This window comes from Gymnoscopelus microlampas, assembly GCF_963454915.1.
Source record: "Gymnoscopelus microlampas genome assembly, chromosome: 8".
Classification (NCBI taxonomy): Eukaryota; Metazoa; Chordata; class Actinopteri; order Myctophiformes; family Myctophidae; genus Gymnoscopelus; species Gymnoscopelus microlampas.
The window spans coordinates 3158482-3179051 of NC_139945.1; the positions used below are offsets into that span (position 1 = coordinate 3158482).

The 20570-nt window shown below is 44.9% G+C and overlaps 1 protein-coding gene across 1 annotated transcript in view; it reads right to left on the reverse strand.

Annotated features, from left to right (window-relative positions):
• cep164 (centrosomal protein 164) overlaps window positions 1-20570 on the reverse strand; it is a 79006-nt gene that overhangs the window by 14951 nt on the left and 43485 nt on the right. The window contains exons 22-25 of the mRNA XM_084065215.1: window positions 19319-19562; window positions 18155-18262; window positions 7087-7189; window positions 1366-1628 (exon numbers count right to left, since the gene is read on the reverse strand). Coding sequence (XP_083921341.1) covers window positions 1366-1628; window positions 7087-7189; window positions 18155-18262; window positions 19319-19562 — 718 coding nt within the window. The remainder of the gene's footprint in view (window positions 1-1365; window positions 1629-7086; window positions 7190-18154; window positions 18263-19318; window positions 19563-20570) is intronic.

Here is a 20570-nt window from a genome sequence, read left to right on the forward strand (position 1 = left end):
AGGGAAACCCATTGAGAGCAAGCTCTCTTTTTCAAGGACGCCCTGATAACAAACATTTGAATCACATTACAATGTCACAACTTTGACAATAAAGCAAAAAAGAAAAGCAGAAGCATAAAACCACATTAAAATAATCGCAAAAGGCGGTGAATCAGACAAAACAGTGAGGACATGGATAACAACACAGAGATTTACAATCAGATGCAAATAAAGTAAACAGTGTTACATGAAACAGGTACAGTCACTATGTAGTGTGTCCTCAAGAAGCACCCTGAATGTCTCTATTGAGACCATAGTGTGTCCTCAAGAAGCACCCTGAATGTCTCTATTGAGACCAATCGCACCAGTTTCAGAGAGTCTTGAAGTTTGTTCCATTTGTGTGGAGCATAAAACATGAATGCAGTTTTTCCTTGTTCACTGCTCTTACGTGGACTGGTATATCTAATGTGTGTTTGTGAACGTGTTGAGTGACCAGTAACCTTTGGTTCCAAAAGTGAGGTTAGGTATAAAGGGAGTTTACCACATAAGGCCTTATAAATAAATAAAATACAATGTTGCTCTCTACGAACTGCGAGAGATGGCCAACCCAATTTATCATATAGAATACAGTGATGGGTGAGATAATCATCACCAGTAATAAAACACAAGGTACTGTGGTAGACTGCATCCAGAGGCTTCAGTGTGGAGAGTGAAGCATGCATATACAGTGTATCCCCAAAAGGCCCACTTAAGCCATTTATTAGATGTCTTTGACTATTCAGAAAATAGCAGATCTACAAGCTCGTCGCGTGGCACCGAGTGCCACGCGACGAGCTTGTAGATCTGCTATTTTATTTCTTAAATCGTCAACATTTGGGCAAATCTTTGAATATATATTTTAAAGCAAACATTTGTAACTCAAATCTTTGTTTCTGGGGGATTCTACAAATGTCTTCTAAATCCTAATTTATTTATTTTTTAAAAAAGGATGTTGCTATAATATCAGTGGTTCTCAAACTTTTTCATGTCAAGGACCCCAAAAATGATATGTATTTGGCCGTGGACCCCCATCTCAAAATATGTTCTTCCAGGGACCCCCCAGAAGCAAATATTTTAGTTAAAATAATAATAATATATAAATATGTATATTCAGAGATATGCACAAATTCTCAAGATTTTTCCAAAAAATAGCAGATCTGCAAGCTCATAGCCGGGCACTCGCTGCCGCGATATGAGCTTGTAGATCTGCTATTTTTCTAAATGAGAAAACAATGGTTTAACTGGTTACACAGACACGTTCCCGACCTGACAACGGTTAAAGGACGACTCCACCCATTTTCAACCTAACTTTATATAATACAAATAAAAAAGAAAAAGCATACTAACGTGGGTGTAGCCGGTGGTGTAGCCAGGCTGGGACAGAGGCAGGTGGAAGGGGGAGGAGGAGGAGGTGTAGGTGTAGGGGGAGGAGAAGGAGTAAGGGGAGGTGGAGGAGGAGGTCTGTCCGTGGGCCAGAGATCCCAGAGCTCCCAGCACCGTGTTCAGCTGACCAGAGATCTGGTGCAGGGACTCGGCCAGATGCTGGACTCTGGCCGGTACGGTGGGCTGATGAGGAGGAGGAGGATGATGATGATGATGGTGGTGGCCACCTGGTGGTGATAGGGTGGAGGGACAATTCATTAATTACCTAATTAATTAATTAACACATCGGGTGCCGTACACGGTCTGAACCGTGTGTTTACATAGTGGCGCTTCGGTGCCGAACACGGTCTGGACCGTGAGTTTAGTCTTTTTGTTTTTTTCGTTTTTCTCCGCGCGGGCGGGGCTAGAGCAGCTCTGGGAAAACCCATTGTAATCCTGCGAAGGAAGTGCCAGATCGCTCACCAGAAACACATTTATTTTCCCCATCCGCTTCCTGTCTATTTCCTACTTTGAAACGCCTATATTTCCGAATCTGTTTCCTGTGGGGAAAACCGGTCATGCGCGATGCGCGATCCCCCCCCCCCCCGTTGTAACCCGTGAGGGGAATGTTATGGTTCCAGGCTGTAGCCAGGCTCATGGCACAACATGAATCGATGCTTTTTTTGGCGTGGATTTGCTTGTAACGCACGCGGAAGCTTTAAACAGCAAAGCGCAGTCAATGGGGAGAATGCTGGCACCCACGGTAAGTTGTTATGAAAAAATGCTGGCACCCGATGTGTTAATTAATTAATTATGTATTTATTTATTTATTTTTTAACAAATTGTGTGCCAGAGGTTTATTAACCCATTGAGACCTGAAGCCGATTCTACATGTCACCGAAATCTCAACAGTATTCTGAAAAACGTACGTTTCTATATCAGCGGTGCTCAATCTTTTTCATGTCAAGGACCCCCAAAATTATATGTATTTGGCCGCGGACCCCCGTCAAAATATTTTGTTCCAGGGACCCCCCAGAAGCAAAGATTTGAGTTAAAAATGTTCGCTTTAAAAAAAAATATATATATTCAAGGATTTGCACACATTTTCACGATTTTTCAAAAATAGCAGATCTACAAGCTCATAGCGCGGCACTCGGTGCCGCGCCATGAGCTTGTATATCTGCTATTTTTGAATAGCCAAAGTGTAAAAATAATGCTTTTTAGCTCAAATCAAAAAATGACACAGTTCCAGGTCTTAATGGGTTAAAATAGGGTACATCTAGTGCCAGCATATCTTCCATCCACTTACTAGTAGGGTCATTTTTGGCACTTCCGTGACCGCGGAGAGCAAAGGTCCGTTTCTCAATGGATTTGTCATCTAGGAGGGTTATTAAACAAATTTGGCCGGGGTGTGTTTTTAAAAGGGGCGGGGAAACTTTGTGAGAGACCAAAATCCAAAATGGCTGCCATGAAAATGAACTTTTTAATGGTGTGACCTACAATGATGCACAATACATGGTTCCAGACCTTATTTTGGTCAAGGAATACATATTTGGTGTTTACATAATGATTTGACCTATTGTTGACCTTCAAATACAAGATGGCTGCCAATTATGAGCTCCAAACGGCTTTTTTTCAAAATCGTCACAGAGCCTTCTTATTAGGCTCTAATGAAAGTTCTGCTCATGATGAGTTGAATAATATACAGTATAAGTACACAGAAGTAATCTCTGAGGTCAATAGAGTCAATGTTTGTGTGTAAACAACAGTTACTGATTTGCGGTTTCCCATTAAATAGGGTCTCAGTAGCCTACTGAGAATATGTTCATCCCATCACATTTTCATGATGAACCAAAATTAAATTAGCACTATAGCCTAACATAACATAGTATTCTGTATGCAAAGCTAGAAAGGTTAGTTGCTTAAAGACGCACTGAAGTGACATTTTCGGTCATTTTATTTTGAAGGTTCAGCCCGAAACGTCGGCTCAACGACTCTAAACCAATCAGAAGGTCCCATCCCTTCAGGCTATGGGACGTTGGATCTCAATCACTTCAGCCGTGCTGGCACACGGCTAGTGTTTGTTTACAAGTGAGAGAGAGACGGCCAGTGAAGCACGTTTGCTACTACCTGGCTTATTTCTAACCTATAATGTTTTCAGATACATATTTTAGTGTGCAGATGAAGTTTAAAATGAGTAATACACTCATCTTCAATGAGATTCAAAACGGAGTATCTCTGTAATTAAAATCAGCTGTGTTTGAAGAACGTGCAGCTATGGGAATCAAACAGGTGCATGTAATCAAGATTGATTTATATTCGTGAAGGCTGTATTATGTCATCACGCAGCACGTTTTCGTTTACAGGAAGTAATTAAGATTGGCTTTTTAGGGACTTTAGAGGTAAAAATACACAAAAATGGGTTTTTTTCATTTTTTTTGGCATCTATTGTTAGGTATGCCCATATGATGACCACGGATATGCTCTAAAAGTGTGAAAAACATGTTTTTCATTTCACTACACCTTTAAGGTGAATTTAAAGGTCAACTAATTTGTCACCCTTATTTTGTAGTATTGCTCCCAGTGTTTCCTGTCTGCCTGCTTACTTTTACCTGCCTTGTCTAACCAGTCTTGTGATTGTGTCAGTGTTTCCACCTGTGTCCTCTTAGCCCCCCAGCCTATCCCAGTGTTGATTGTCTGTTGAGTTCACCTGTGTCCTGTTAATCGCTGTCTATTTAAGCCCTGTGTTTGCACTGAGTTCTTGTTGGTCTTGTTGGACCTTTGTCATGTGAGGTAGTTAGTCCTTGTTCTTTGTGCTCAAGAATCTTGTACAGTAGATTTTGGATAAGAATCTCTCTCCAGAGCAGGATGCACTGCCGCACGTCCCGTCTGTAATGCTTGGTCTACCAACCCCTCCACTACTACCCCTGCTGTAACCAGAGTGTCTGCCATTCCAGAGCCCTTGAATCGCTTGTAGATGGCATATATGTAGGACATCAGCTGGTGGAAATGTACGAGGATTGGGAGGATGTCCTTGAACATTTCTGGATTCTCCGCCTTCAGCTGAGTGAGCCAACAAGAAAGGAGAATGGAATATTCTTCTGCCACATGGCCTCCACACCATGATGTCATTCACCACTGACTTGCTTGGAGGTTCATTGTATGTTGTGTGGTAATAAGGCTTGTACCATGATTGTCTACACGAGACAGTGCATGTATCAGAGCGAGCACGCTGCGGAACTGACCCATCTACTCTTGCTACTAGTGGGGCATCTGTACTGGCAAAACTTAGTCAGTTCTGCACACTTCTGCTTTAGCTGTGCAGAGATGTCCTTCTTCTTGGTGAGTGTTTCACCAGTCTCTTCGCCTGGTTTCTTTTCATAGCTCTATAGCTGCACATACTGTACATGACATTTGTTCGATGGACTCCTGTAGAGTCACCTGTCATAGTGTCGATCTTGAAGTCGTCATTGTCGATGATCACGATAGCTGGCTTGCTGTCTGCGATCTCATGTGGGTAGGTTGCTTATGCCTCCACATCCATCAGAGCCCAATGGTCATAGAGGAGCAGTGTATCTGCATAGCTGATGCAGACACCGCTCTTGTGCAGAGTGTCTACCAGATCTTTATTCCTTGTCATGCCATGGACATTTACGCCCAGGTTGATAGCAGAGCTCTGCAGCGTGCTCGCTCTGTGATACATGCACTGTCTCGTGTAGACAATCATGGTACAAGACCACCACCTAAAGAGCAGCGAGTTCCAGGATACAGTGGTGCCCAGTCCTGCTGTCATCCACCACCCAATAAGAGCAAGCCTTAATATCACACAACATGAACCTCCAAGCAAGTCAGTGGTGAATGACATCATGGTGTGGAGGCCATGTGGCAGAAGAATATTCCATTCTCCTTACTTGTTGGCTCGCTCAGCTCAAGGCGGAGAATCCAGAAATGTTCAAGGACATCCTCCCAATCCTCGTACATTTCCACCAGCTGATGTCCTACATATATGCCATCTACAAGCGATTCAAGGGCTCTGGAATGGCAGACACGCTGGTTACAGCAGGGGTAGTAGTGGAGGGGTTGGTAGACCAAGCATTACAGACGGGACGTGCGGCAGTGCATCCTGCTCTGGAGAGAGATTCTTATCCAAAATCTACTGTACAAGATTCTTGAGCACAAAGAACAAGGACTAACTACCTCACATGACAAAGGTCTACAGACCAACAAGAACTCAGTGCAAACACAGGGCTTAAATAGACAGCGATTAACGGGACACAGGTGAACTCAACAGACAATCAACACTGGGATAGGCTGGGGGGCTAAGAGGACACAGGTGGAAACACTGACACAATCACAAGACTGGTTAGACAAGGCAGGTAAAAGTATATATATATATATATATAGCTTTGCATACAGAATACTATGTTATGTTAGGCTATAGTGCTAATCTAATTTTGGTTCATCATGAAAATGTGATGGGATGAACATATTCTCAGTAGGCTACTGAGACCCTATTTAATGGGAAACCGCAAATCAGTAACTGTTGTTTACACACAAACATTGACTCTATTGACCTCAGAGATTACTTCTGTGTACTTATACTGTATATTATTCAACTCATCATGAGCAGAACTTTCATTAGAGCCTAATATGAAGGTTCTGTGACGATTTTGAAAAAAAGCCTTTTGGAGCTCATAATTGGCAGCCATCTTGTATTTGAAGGTCAACAATAGGTCAAATCATTATGTAAACACCAAATATGTATTCCTTGACCAAAATAAGGTCTGGAACCATGTATTGTGCATCATTGTAGGTCAAACCATTAAAAAGTTCATTTTCATGGCAGCCATTTTGGATTTTGGTCTCTCACAAAGTTTCCCCGCCCCTTTTAAAAACACACCCCGGCCAAATTTGTTTAATAACCCTCCTAGATGACAAATCCATTGAGAAACGGACCTTTGCTCTCCGCGGTCACGGAAGTGCCAAAAATGACCCTACTATACGTTGATAGGTTTCGTGCTGTAGAAGCCCAGACGAGGACGTGCATGTAAACAGAGCGTGCGTGCCAGACGGCGGAGGGTCCCGACTAACGCCTGGAACAATAATATTTCTAACGCGATCCTCCATTGCAGAGTGATCGCCGGTCGAAAACGGCTCACTTCCACCACGTTAAAAAGAAATGGAGATATTAAGCTTTTAGTCAAGGAGATAACATTGGAGCGGCCGACCGGAAGCATTTTTGACATGGATCCACATCCGGCCTCTCCTTCTCAGAGACTCCTTGGATGATCCCAAAGTTTCGTTAGAGCGCCCCCACGTGGGAAAATTATATAAAGAAATAAATGGGCCAAAAACGGTCCGGACCGTTTATGGCATATAACGCATAGCTTCTCAAAAACGGTCTGCACCATTTATGGCACTCAATGTGTTAATTGTACTATTTTGGGATGGCAGAATTACAATATTGCAGGTTTTTTTTTTTTTTAATTAGCATTTCTTCTGTTGTCCAAAGGTTTCATATTTGATAATTTTTTATATTATTGTTTTAGTTGACAAAACATCTTATGGTATTTTGTCGACTAAAAATTGGCAAAAACTAAAACATTCCAGATGACTAAAATATGACTAAAACTAGGAATGGAATTTAATAAAAGACTATGACTAAAACAGCGTTTATAGAATCAGAGCGGCGGCGTCATGCATCACCTGTGGTGTCTGGCGGCTCGGCACTGCTGCTGAGGTCGGACTCCGTCACGTCAAACGTCACCTTCCTGTCGCCCGTCAGCCGAGACGCGTCCTCGAACAGCGGCTGGGAAGAGAGGAGGGACACGAGACGGAACATGTCAGAGGAACCTTCCCTAAAACATCTGGGACAACGTTCCACACGCCCTAGACTCTTCTCCCTTCCCTAAAACACCATGGACAACGCTCCACACGCCCTAGACTCTTCTCCCTTCTCTAAAACACCCTGGACAACGCTCCACACGTCCTAGACTCCTCTCTCTTCTCTAAAACACCCTGGACAACGCTCCACACGTCCTAGACTCTTCTCTCTTCTCTAAAACACCCTGGACAGCGCTCCACGCGTCCTAGACTCTTCTCCCTTCTCTAAAACACCCTGGACAACACTCCACACGCCCTAGACTCCTCTCTCTTCTCTAAAACACCATGGACAACGCTCCGCGCGTCCTAGACTCTTCTCCCTTCTCTAAAACACCCTGGACAACGCTCCACACGTCCTAGACTCTTCTCCCTTCTCTAAAACACCCTGGACAGCGCTCCACACGTCCTAGACTCTTCTCCCTTCTCTAAAACACCCTGGACAACGCTCCACGTGCCCTAGACTCTTCTCTCTTCTCTAAAACACCCTGGACAACGAACGCTCCACGTGTCCCAGACTCTTCTCCCTTCTGGCTCACAAACTAGAGTTCTCAAATTCTGCCCGAATCTGACCCGACTAAATTGGAAAGAAAAGGGGGGGTAAAAAATAATTGGCTACTTAAAAAGAGCGTCTTCTAAATGCCTAAATTGTTAATTGTAAGACCGTAAAGTTGGCCTCAGATACAATCTTAAACGATGTAGACATCTGGTAGCATCACAAACTACAGGAAAATTGAATAAGATTCACTTATAAAGATGGCGACACCTCTTAGGTCTTCAGGTTCTCACTCGTCATCTTGTAGTGAAGTGGTTCTCAAAGTGGGGTCAGGGGACCCCCAGGGGTCCTTGAGGGGATTCCAGGGGGTCCCCAGCTAAATGTGTTAATACAGCGTCACAAGAAATGCAACCACTTTAACCATTATTGTATACTTTGGCTATTCAAAAATGGCAGATATACAAGCTCGTAGCGCATCACTTTGTGCTGTGCTATGAGCTTGTAGATCTGCTATTTTTGAAGAAAAATTTAAAAATTGGTGAAAACCTTTGAATACATATATATTTTTAAAGCAAACATGTTTAACTCAAATCTTTCCTTCACAACTATGGAACGGATGATCGCGGCGGCTCGCTTTCCCCCCTACGATTTTACGAGATTCGGATGAATCTTTTAAAGCAATCGTGAGATCGATGACACTGGAGATAATATTATATGATTTCTATGAAGGTGAGTGAAAACACTCGAGAATTGCTGGCTATTTCTGGCAGTCAAAGAGTTCAAACTTAAAATGACACCTGAACCCCCAGCATCCCTATTCTTGGGGGAACGTTCGCCAAAGAAAATTGCAAATCTACAACGCATTGTCAGCTGGTAGATCTGCTATTTTCGGCGAATCGATTTGTGTAGAGTGAAATAAGAGCGTACCAAGTGCATTCTTTACAGCCAGGTCTGTTTTATCAAGTATAGAGGGTTTAAGTGGTGCTGAATTTGAAGCTCAACAAAAGCTAATTCATCCTAGTGTATGACGGAGGATAATTTCATGATCAATTAAAATCTCTGCGATACGATTATTGTAACCGTTTTTTTTATCACGATAAAAAAGGTAATAAAGATTATCATCCCCATCCCTGGACATATAGTATCTGTACTCAAGACATCAAACAAACTGGCTCCACAAACAGCAGTGACTTGTGAGACCAGTTTTCATGGGCCCAAGAAAATATCCTGGAGGGTTTCTTCAGAAAGAAAAATATCCCGCACTTTTTTCTAAACATTTCCAAAACATTTCCAGAAATTGACCAAAAAAATATATAATCTGAAATGAAAAAATAAAAATAAATAAAAAGTAAAGTATTATTTTTTTTCTTTCTAAAATAGCAGATCTACAAGCTCACAATTGTGTCTCGGTGTGATGCGTTGTGAGCTTGATAATCTTCTATTTTCACCATGAGACTCAAAAAGTTTCCTACTGAGCAGCCACCCGGTCATCAAATTATTATTGTCTTAGGAATGCAACGAAAACAAAAGCCTGGCGCGAGCGTCATGCTAAGCCTGGCGCGTCATGCTAAGCCTGGCGCGAGCGTCATGCTAAGCCTGGCGGGTCATGCTAAGCATGGCGCAAGTCAAATCAAATCTTTGCTTCTGGGGGTCCCTGGAGCAACATCATATTCGGCCAAATACATATCAATGTTGGGGGTCCTTGACATGAAAACGTTTGAGAACCACTGACACAGCAACATTTTTTCTGAAAACTGTTAGGATTTAGAAGACATTTGTGAAATCGGCCTCAGGTCTTAATGGGTTAAACAGCAGCTACAGTTACAGTTACATATTGGAACATCAGAATCTAACCGGGACTCGTTATTGATCACAGACAAACGGTGCTAATCTGGTGCAGGTACCAAACAAGAAGCATTGTTACCAATGGTTCCGCCAATGTAAAATACAGCAGAGCATTATGGCCTGTGCTCAAGGGATCTGTGGTTTATGAATCTGTGTTTATTTTATTATTTTTTTGTCATGGCTGAAATCTTGGGCTCACGTTTATCTCCCGTTTCTTTTTTTTGTACTTACATTTTTATCCCACAATTTTGTAACCCCATTTTTACACCCAGTGCCAATTGTCTATGCAATCCTGGTCACTACTTTCCCTCTGCCAACCTAGGTCACCTGACAGGGGAGAGTTTCCCTGGTAGGACGTAGCTCGTGGAAGGAACACGTTATTCCAACCAGTTCCTTTCCCCTCCATCAGGCGCCCCGGCTGGCCAGGGGGAGGCAGTATAGTGACCAGGATTATTGCATGTTTCTGTGAGGGTACCTACCGTAGGGAACACGGGGAGAACATGCAAACTCCACACAGAAAGGCCCTTTCGCCAACCCCACCAAGGGTATGGGCACTGATGACGCGGAGGAGAGAACACGCCCCCCAACTGCCACAGCGTCCCCTGCGGGAATAGAACCCAGGACCTTCTAGCTGTGAGGAAACAGCGCTACCGACTGCGCCACCGTGCCCCCATTATCTCCGGTCTCTGATTTAAAAAAAATACAAAAAAAAAGTTTTTCCATAAAATAAAAAAATCGTCAATGAAGTCCTTGGCAGGCTGGGCTTTACACGTCAATGATGTCCTTGAATCAGTGAATGAGTTAATGTTTCCACTGTAAAATACAGATGACTGCGCTCAGGTGATCCGTGCTTTATGAATCTGAGCAGTGGCGTGCACAGACATTTTGAGGGGCAGGTGCTCAAGTAAATTTTACTTTTTTTTGTTGACTTGGTCTGCTCTTTTTTCCCTCTACACCTATACCTCTTTGCCAAAAATAGCCGATCTACAAGCCCACAACGCCTCGCGTTGTGAGCTTGTATATCGGCTATTTTTGGCTAAAGTTCTCCTGAAAAGGGATGCTAGGTTTCGAGTGGTTATGGTAAAAAGAAAAATCATATCACATAAAGATTTGGCGGACCCCCTGTAGTAACTCTGAGGACCCCCTAGGGGTCCCGGACCCCCTGTTGAAGACCCCTGCTGTAAACTGAAAGAAAAAAAAAAAACGTTTTTTTTTATTTTTTTCAAAAGGGCACTTCTGGTCAAGAGGGCAAAGGGCAGGTGCTCTAGCACCACCTAGAGTCTATCTGTGCACGTCCCTGAATCTGAGCCAGCGAATCATAGTTGCTGTTGGTACCAGTCATGGCAGCCAGTTCCCACCTGACGTCGTGTGGGAGTTCTGTCCGCTCCAGACCGTTCTGAATAACCGCTAGCTTGCATAATGTCTTCAGACGAGGACTTAAGTCTAAGATGTGCATGTCTTTGGATGCGTATCTGTGTGGTCGTCGTCCGTCTCCTCCAAAGAGGACGATACGATCTCCCACCATGCAACAGCACATCGAACGCATCAAAAACGGGACTTTCCCCTTGGGCACAACCTTCTTCCAGGAGAAGGTCTCTGGACTGAATTTCCACAGATCATTGAAGGTGTCGCTCGAGGTGCGACCAGCAAAGACATACAGCTCTCCATTGTAGGAAAAGGCTGAATAGGACTCGTGTCCTTGAAGCGGTGCTGAAGGTGTGCTCAGCCAGCAGTTGGTCTCTGTGTCAAACACTCTGATGATGTTATCCTGGTATAGTGGGCTCCATAATACAAACATCTTTGTTCCGATGATGGTCGCAGAGTGGGTCGCAGAGTGACCTGATGATGCCATGGTTCCTCCAGTGTTAATTAAAGACCAGACCATGGTGGTGGTGTCCAACTTGTAGATGTCACTAGTGCCTCCAGTCAGCTGTGTGTTTCCTCCATAGACATACATGACCTTCTTCAAGACACAGGCTGAGTGTCTCCTCCCCTCTGGAACGGTCCCAAAAACCTTGGGCTCGAACCATATGTGGGCGTCGACATCAAATGCATGAAGCACGTTGCCGAAACGAATCCCTCCCCAGATGTAGACGGTATCTTCTATCAGCACAGCTGTGTGGTACTCGCGCCCGGAGCTGCGCCCGAGGAAACCAGAGAACCAGAGACGTTCTCCTTTTCCGGTTGCCTTCCTCCAGCGTAAAGACACCGTGTTGAAGACGTTCACTTCTATCTTCACTTCAACCTGATCCGTGTCATAGTAACGGTAAGCTACAAAGGAGTACACCTTGTGCTCCACAGCAACAGCTGAATAACCCCATCCTTTTAGCACTCCATTCAGACGCACCATCCAGCTGAACATTTCTCACACCATAGATCAAGTTGGACGTTGTCAAGTTTTGCTCTGTAAAAGAACAGAGAGTATGATGTGTCGCTCAGATTGGCTCAGCGGCACGATCGTCACACAAAGTTTGACAAATCCCCAAAGTCGATGAGTTTGGGATGGCCAATCGAGTTGTCTCCGTAATATGGCAAAGCGATCAGTCCAAGCGCAATCACAGTCCAAGCGGTTTCTGGTGATTGCTGGGCTTCACAGAGGCAGGTTCTGGTGATGTCTGGGCTTCACAGAGGCAAGTCTTCTTAGCAGGTTCTGGTGATGGGTGGGCTTCACAGGGTCAATCTCCTCAGCAGACATATCATTTTCAGGGGAACATTTATTGGACGATTCATTTTAAAGGATATGGTTGTGATGATGAAGTTGTGATGTCGCTGCATGATGATGTCATTTAGCAGAATACCCAATGACGTTACTCCAACTGACTGTCGCCTGGACGATGTGAAGAGAACGTTAAACGTTAACAGATTAACACACCAACAGTGACATTCCTGTTTTACCTTTATTTCACACAGCGGGATGGTCTTCCTGCTAGACCTTGTGCCTGTCGCACCTCCAACGGTGCCCATGGTGGACTATGCGTGGCAGGGGGCGTCCTCTTCCCTGAGCTAGGCCTCAACCTGACCCCATACCAAAAAAAGGACGTTTTGTTGCAGGGTCGTAAGCTGGTTGACCACCGTTCATGGATGTTTCGCCCCTTATCCAGTCATTTCCGTATCCGGGTGTGCTACAATGAAATGTGTCACTTCGAGAGATGAAGGACGGTGAGATCTTTCAAAATCAACGTTTTTTTTGTTGCAAAATTACGTTTTTCACGTCAGTGGCGGATTTGGTCATTGGAAAAAAATATGTTTTTTACATCAGTGGCAGTGAATGAGTTAAGTCCTTGGCAGGCTGGGCTTTACACGTCAATGATGTTTTTGTCAGTGAATGAGTTAATGTTTCCACTGTAAAATACAGATGACTGCGCTCAGGTGATCTGTGCTTTATGAATCAGTGCCAGCAAATCATAGTTGCTGTTGGTACTAGTTAGTCATGGCAGCCAGTTCCCACCTGACGTCGTGTGGGAGTTCCGTCCGCTCCAGACCGTTCTGAATAACCACTAGCTTGCATAATGTCTTCAGACTAGGACTTAAGTCTAAGATGTGCATGTCTTTGGATGCGTATCTGTGTTGTCCGTCTCCTCCAAAGAGGACGATATGATCTCCCACCATGCAACAGCACATCGAACGCACCATACACGGCCCTTTCCCCTTGGGCACAACCTTCTTCCAGGAGAAGGTCTCTGGGCTGAATTTCCACAGATCGTTGAAGGTGTCGCTCGAGGTGCGGCTAGCAAAGACGTACAGCTCTCCATTGTAGGCAAAGGCTGAATCAGACGTATGTCCTTGAAGCGGTGCTGAAGGCGTGCTCAGCCAGCAGTTGGTCTCTGTGTCAAACACTTTGATGTTGTTATCCTGGTGCCAAAAGGTGCCCCCTAATACAAACATCTTTGTTCCGATGATGGTGGCAGAGTGACCTGATGATGCCATGGTTCCTCTGGTGTTAATTAAAGACCAGACCATCATGGTGGTGTCCAACTTGTAGATGTCACCAGTCAGCTGGGTGCACTCTCCATAGACATACATGACCTTCTTCAAGACACAGGCTGAGTGTCTCCTCCCCTCTGGAACGGTCCCAAAAACCTTGGGCTCGAACCATATGTGGGCGTCGACATCAAATGCATGAAGAACGTTGCCGAAACGAATCCCTCCCCAGATGAAGACGGTATCTTCTATCAGCACAGCTGTGTGGTACACACGCCCGTTACTGAGCCCGGTCAGGCCCAACCAGGGACGTTTTCCACTTCCGGTTTCCTTCCTCCAGCGTAAAGACACCGTGTCGAAGATGTTCACTTCAATCTTCACTTCAATCTGATCCGTGTCATGGTAGCGGTAAGCTACAAAGGCGTACACCTTGTGCTCCACAGCAACAGCTGAACAACCCCATCCTTTTAGCACTCCATTCAGACGCACCGTCCAGCTGAACATTTCTCACACCGTAGATCAAGTTGGACGTTGTCAAGTTTTGCTCTGTAAAAGAACAGAGAGTATGATGTGTCGCTCAGATTGGCTCAGCGGCACGAACGTCACACGAAGTTTGACAAATCCCCAAAGTCGATGAGTTTGGGATGGCCAATCGAGTTGTCTCCGTAATATGGCAAAGCGCTCAGTCCAAGCGCAATCACAGTCCAAGCGGGTTCTGGTAATGTCTGGGCTTCACAGAGGCAAGTCTTCTTAGCAGGTTCTGGTGATGGGTGGGCTTCACAGGGTCAATCTCCTCAGCAGACATCATTTTCAGCGGAACATTTATTGGACGATTAATTTTAAAGGATATGGTCGTGATGATGAAATTGTGATATCGCTGCATGATGATGTCATTTAGCAGAATACCCAATGACGTTACTCCAACTGACTGTCGCCTGAACAATGTGAACAGAACATCAACGTTAACAGATTAACACACCAACAGTGTTGTCCCTGTTTTGCCTTTATTTCACACAGAGGGATGGGGGGCGGTCATAGCTGAGTGGTTAGTGAGCCCGCCTAGGGAGCCAGAGGACCTGGTTGCCCCAGGTTCGATTCCAGGCCAGGCCAGCATATGTGTCGATGAAATGAAATTTGTCCCTGAGCAAGACTCTTAACCCCTAATTGCTCACAGGTTCTCATTGGAAACAAGACCGAAAGGACTTTTATGAACGACCTGTTAAAAGGAATTATCCTTATCCTTGGTCTTCCTGCTAGACCTTGGGCCTGTCGCACTTCCAACGGTGCCCATGGTGGACTATGCGTGGCAGGGGCGTCCTCTTCCCTGAGCCAGGCCTAAACCTGACCCCATACCCAAAAAAAGGACGTTTTGTTGCATGGTCGTCAGCTGGTTGACCACCGTTCATGGATGTTTCACCCTTTATCCAGTCATTTCCATATCCGGGTGTTCTACAATGAAATGTGTCACTTCGAGAGATGAAGGATGGTGAGATCTTTTAAAATAAACGTCTTTTGCAAAATTACGATTTTTTTTTACGTCAGTGGCGGTTTTGGTAATTGGGAAAAAAAAGTTTTTTACGTCAGTGGCAGTGAATGAGTTAAGTCCTTGGCAGGCTGGGCTTTACACGTCAATGATGTCCTTGAATCAGTGAATGAGTTAATGTTTCCACTGTAAAATACAGATGACTGCGCTCAGGTGATCTGTGCTTTATGAATCCGTGCCAGCGAATCATAGTTGCTGTTGGTACTAGTCATGGCAGCCAGTTCCCACCTGACGTCGTGTGGGAGTTCCGTCCGCTCCAGACCGTACTGAATAACTGCTTGTTTGCATAATGTCTTCAGACTAGGACTTAAGTCTAAGATGTACATGTCTTTGGATGCGTATCTGTGTTGTCCGTCTCCTCCAAAGAGGATGATACGATCTCCCACCATGCAACAGCACATCGAATACATCATACACGGGCCTTTCCCCTTGGGCAAAACCTTCTTCCAGGAGAAGGTCTCTGGACTGAATTTCCACAGATCGTTGAAGGTGTCGCTCGAGGTGCAGCTAGCAAAGACATACAGCTCTCCATTGTAGGAAAAGGCTGAATCAGACGTGTGTCCTTGAAGCGGTGCTGAAGGCGTACTCAGCCAGCAGTTGGTCTCTGTGTCAAACACTCTGATGATGTTATCCTGGTATAGTGGGCTCCATAATACAAACATCTTTGTTCCGATGATGGTCGCAGAGTGGGTCGCAGAGTGACCTGATGATGCCATGGTTCCTCCAGTGTTAATTAAAGACCAGACCATGGTGGTGGTGTCCAACTTGTAGATGTCACTAGTGTCTCCAGTCAGCTGTGTGTTTCCTCCATAAACATACATGACCTTCTTCAAGACGCAGGCTGAGTGGTACATCCTCCCCTCTGGAACGGTCCCACAAACCTTGGGCTCGAACCATATGTGGGCGTCGACATCAAATGCATGAAGCACGTTGCCGAAACTAATCCCTCCCCAGATGTAGACGGTATCTTCTATCAGCACAGCTGTGTGGTACACGCGCCCGGAGCCGCCGCGCCCGAGGAAACCAGAGAACCAGAGACGTTCTCCTCTTCCGGTTGCCTTCCTCCAGCGTAAAGACACTGTGTTGAAGACGTTCACTTCAATCTTCACTTCAACCTGATCCGTGTCAGGGTTACAGTAAGCTACAAAGGTGTACACCTTGTGCTCCACAGCAACAGCTGAATAACCCCATCCTTTTAGCACTCCATTCAGACGCACCATCCAGCTGAATATTTCTCACACCGTAGATCAAGTTGGACGTTGTCAAGTTTTGCTCTGTAAAAGAATCAGAGAGTCTGATGTGTCGCTCAGATTGGCTCAGTGGCTGGGCTTCACAGGGTCAATCTCCTCAGCAGACATATCATTTTCAGGGGAACACTTATTGGACGATTCATTTTAAAGGATATGGTTGTGATGATGAAATTGTGATGTCGCTGCATGATGATGTCATTTAGCAGAATACCCAATGAGGTTACTCCAACTGACTGTCGCCTGAACAATTTTTTTTGTATAGGAGACTATGTTTTCGTTCTCGTCCTTCCGTGTGTCCATCAAGCTAACGCTGGTCAAGCTTCACGTGACATGTGACAATATGTTGAAAGGGTGTGCTTTGATTGGCTAGCGAGACGCATGATGAAATAGAGCCCTATAAATAGGTGTGTCACTTCGAAAGACTATTTATGTCTTTCGAAGTGAGCTAAGACAGGATTAATCAGGAACCGGAGGAGTGTCAGACACGTGTCAGACGAGGCTCCCAGAAGAAACACATCTCCCCCGTTCAGGCTCTCAGCGAGTTCAAGGCCATGGACTCCTTCTAAAAAGAGCATCACGAAAACGCACGATGATGATGATGATGGCAACAAAAATTAAAAGAAGTTTGAAAACTCCATTTTTACTTTGTGTTAACTCATTCAGTGCCAGGCTTTTTCAAGCTTGTTGATCCCTGTGCCAAGGAATAGGCTATTATTTTACCTTTTCAATTGGTCACAGAGTGTTTGTCTTCAGTGTGATTGATCCCCTGATGGTTGCTAATCACTGAGTCACTTCAGGTGTGGTTTCACAAATTTCAACGAGGTGATTGTGACCTCGTTGACATTTGTTTTTGATGTTTGAAAGTGGCATGTCTCACTCAGAAATACAGGGTTTACAATGGTAGGAAAAATGTGGATGGAGCATTACGTTTTCGAAAATCGTTTTCTCCTAGTGCCTTTAAGATAAAAAAAAAAATAAAAAAAATACCCCCCCCCCCAAAAAAAAAATACAATTTTATTTTGAAAAACATTTTTTTTTTTGGGAGACGTCAAAAGACGTCATTGGCACTAATGGCCAACTGAAAACGTCCGTCAAAAGACGTCATTGGCATTGAATGCGTTAACCCGCCTCCATTTGCCCTGTGTGGGCTTGGTGACACCTCAGGAGGACTTGAGTACCTGCTAACTGCCACACTACGGCTCCCATGACCTCTCTAGACCTGACGGTCAATGGGCAGGCCAGCACATGCCCAACACTATTTTTTTTACTTTCCCTTTTTACTACTGGCGGAGACCTGTGCTCCGAGGAGCACACTTTCTAGTTTCCTTTTGCATTAGTCGACTGCCAGTCGACTATTGGCAATTAGTCGCCAATTAGATTCGACTAAACGAATCCTTAGTCGGGGACAGGCCTAGTAGACGGTATACTACGTATATAGCGCAACACGGTAGAACACAGCACTGACACAGGACTAGGGCTATCACGATAATGACATTTTACTTCGCTCAAATAAAAGGCGATTAACGATTTGATCGCGTTTCTGTCGTTGAACATTGGGAACATTGTGAACATAAATTACATTCATGTTTAGGCTTTTAGGCTTCGCAAACAAGCGCTGCACAACAGGGCAGAGAATGACTAATACCTTACGTACATTTGATAACTTTATACTTGTTATGAATAGTAGAAATAGCCGATCTACAAGCTCAAAACGTGTCGCATCGCGACACGTTTTGAGCTTGTAGATCTGCTATTTCTCGCTGCGATTTTTCAAACATACAGTGGTGTGTGTGTGTGTGTGTGTGTGTGTGTGTGTGTGTGTGTCCTCCTCATCCTCACCTCCTCGGCTACGGAGCTCTCCAGCTGGTGAAGCTGTTCCTCCTTCCTCCTGAGGAGGGCGCTGCCTCTCTGCACCGTACGGCTCAACTCCTCCACGTTGCTGACTTCCTGGAGGAGAGAAAGAGAGAGAGAGAGAGAGAGAGAGAGAGAGAGAGGGAGGGAGAGAGAGAGAGAGAGAGAGAGAGAGAGAGGGAGAGAGATAGAGAGAGAGAGAGAGATAGAGAGAGAGAGAGATAGAGAGGGAGGGAGAGGGAGAGGGAGAGGGAGAGAGAGAGAGAGAGAGAGAGAGAGAGAGAGAGAGAGAGAGAGAGAGAGAGAGAGAGAGAGAGAGGGAGAGGGAGAGGGAGGGAGAGAGAGAGGGAGGGAGGGAGGGAGAGAGAGGGAGAGGGAGGGAGAGAGAGAGGGAGGGAGGGAGAGAGAGGGAGAGGGAGAGGGAGAGAGGGCGGGAGAGGTTGGTGCATGGATGGGAAAAATAAATGCTTAGTTTCTTAGACATAATTATCTCTAAAGTTGTCCGTCATGAGACAAAGTATACAAAGTAGGGCTTTAAAGGGGAAATCCACCATGATGAGTCATCACAGTGTAATTTGCAATGTTAAACCCACAATCAATCCTCCAGTTCAAGGCAACACAGAAAGGGGGGAACTTTTTTCTTATTTCCACACAACTCCTTTATGCTATATTAATGACATAGTTAAATATTGAAAAGGGGTGGATTTCCCCTTTAAGTGATTAATCAGACAAATACAATTTTGTGGTTTTCAACCGGTGGTCCGGGGACCACCAGTGGTCCTTGAGGGAGTACCAGGGGGTCCCCCCCAGCGAAAAGAGTTAACATAGCGTCACAATCATTTTAACCACTTAGCTTTGGCTATTAAAAAATAGCAGATATACAAGCTCATAGATGCTACAGTATGAGCTTGTAGATCTGCTATTTTTGAAAATCCTTCAAAAAGTGTGCATATCTTTGAATATTTATATTTCTTAAAGCGAAAATTAACTGATATATTTGCTTCTGGGGGGTCCCTGGCACAAAACATTTTCAAATGGGGGTCCGCGGCTAAATGTATATCAATTTAGGAGTCTGAAAAAGGTTGTGCGTGGTTGTTTTTTGACAGTACTCGTACAGAATCTAGTTGTATAAAACTATCACGCTTTGCTAACCTGCTGGAGGTTCCTCAGCATTTCCTGGTTGAGCCCCGCCCCCAGGCCGGGCGAAGAGGAGAAGGAGGCGGGGTCGTGAGAGGAGGAGTAGAGGAGGGGGGCGGGGCCGGAGGGGGCGGAGCCTGGGCCCTGGGCGGCGGCCCGCAGCGCTGCCTGTCTCTCCTGCAGCCGCCGGTTCTCTCTCTCCAGGAAGTGGCGCGCCCGCTGTGTGGACACGCCCTCCGACCAGATGTACCGCCTCAGACTGCGCGGACACGCCCACCAACACAGGGAGGGAGGGGGGGGGCGGGGGAGGGCGGAAGGTGATTGGTTATAGGTTATCATGCTCGGTGTAAACCAGTGGTGAAAAAAGTACTACATTTCAAAGAGGTGGTGCCATGGTTTTGCACTTGTTCTGTTTTTCATGTGTCTATGAGGTTGATAGAACTTCATTAAGCCCCCTGGTGGTGTTTTTATGGTGTTTTATGTCTTCTCTGACAATTTTGAGTTTCTACCTGGAGGCTGAAACCTTGAGGGTCAAACGTGCCAATAGAAAAATAGCACTTTAATGACACAGTAAAAATATACCCTCCCCCTCATTATCATAAAACAACAGGTGTGGGCATGAGGAGGAGGAGGGACTAGGACAATAATCAAAGTCTACTAAGAAATTAGTATCTAAAGTTTTCAAACAATTGCAGTGGAGTAAAAAGCACAATATTTGCCTCCGAGATGTAGTGGAGTAGAAGTAAAAGTACAGAAAATTGGAAATACTCCAGTAAAGTAAACTGTAAATCTAAACTCGCGCACACACACACACACACACACACACACACACACACACACACTAGGGGTGGGCACGATATGGGTATCTCACGATACGATATCTGTGGCGATATTAGGCCCTCGATAACGATAATATCACGATATTCGATATATTGCGATATCACGATATATTGCATGACATTTCGATATGTCACGATAGTCCTTGTATTCAATTCATATTATTCAACACATAAAATAGCACCAAAAAGTTCAAAATCATCATTACACAAATACAGAGTCGGAAAAACAACGTTTTTTTTTCACATTCTTTAAAAAAAAAGTTTGTGATTTATTTTTAATTTTTTTGATATCGTTTTTTTTGGCAGTATATTGATTATTTATCGCGGGAGAAAGTATCGCGATATATCGCGATATCGATAAGTCGTCCCACCCCTAACACACAAATACACGCACGCACACGCATGCACACACACACACACACAGTGGC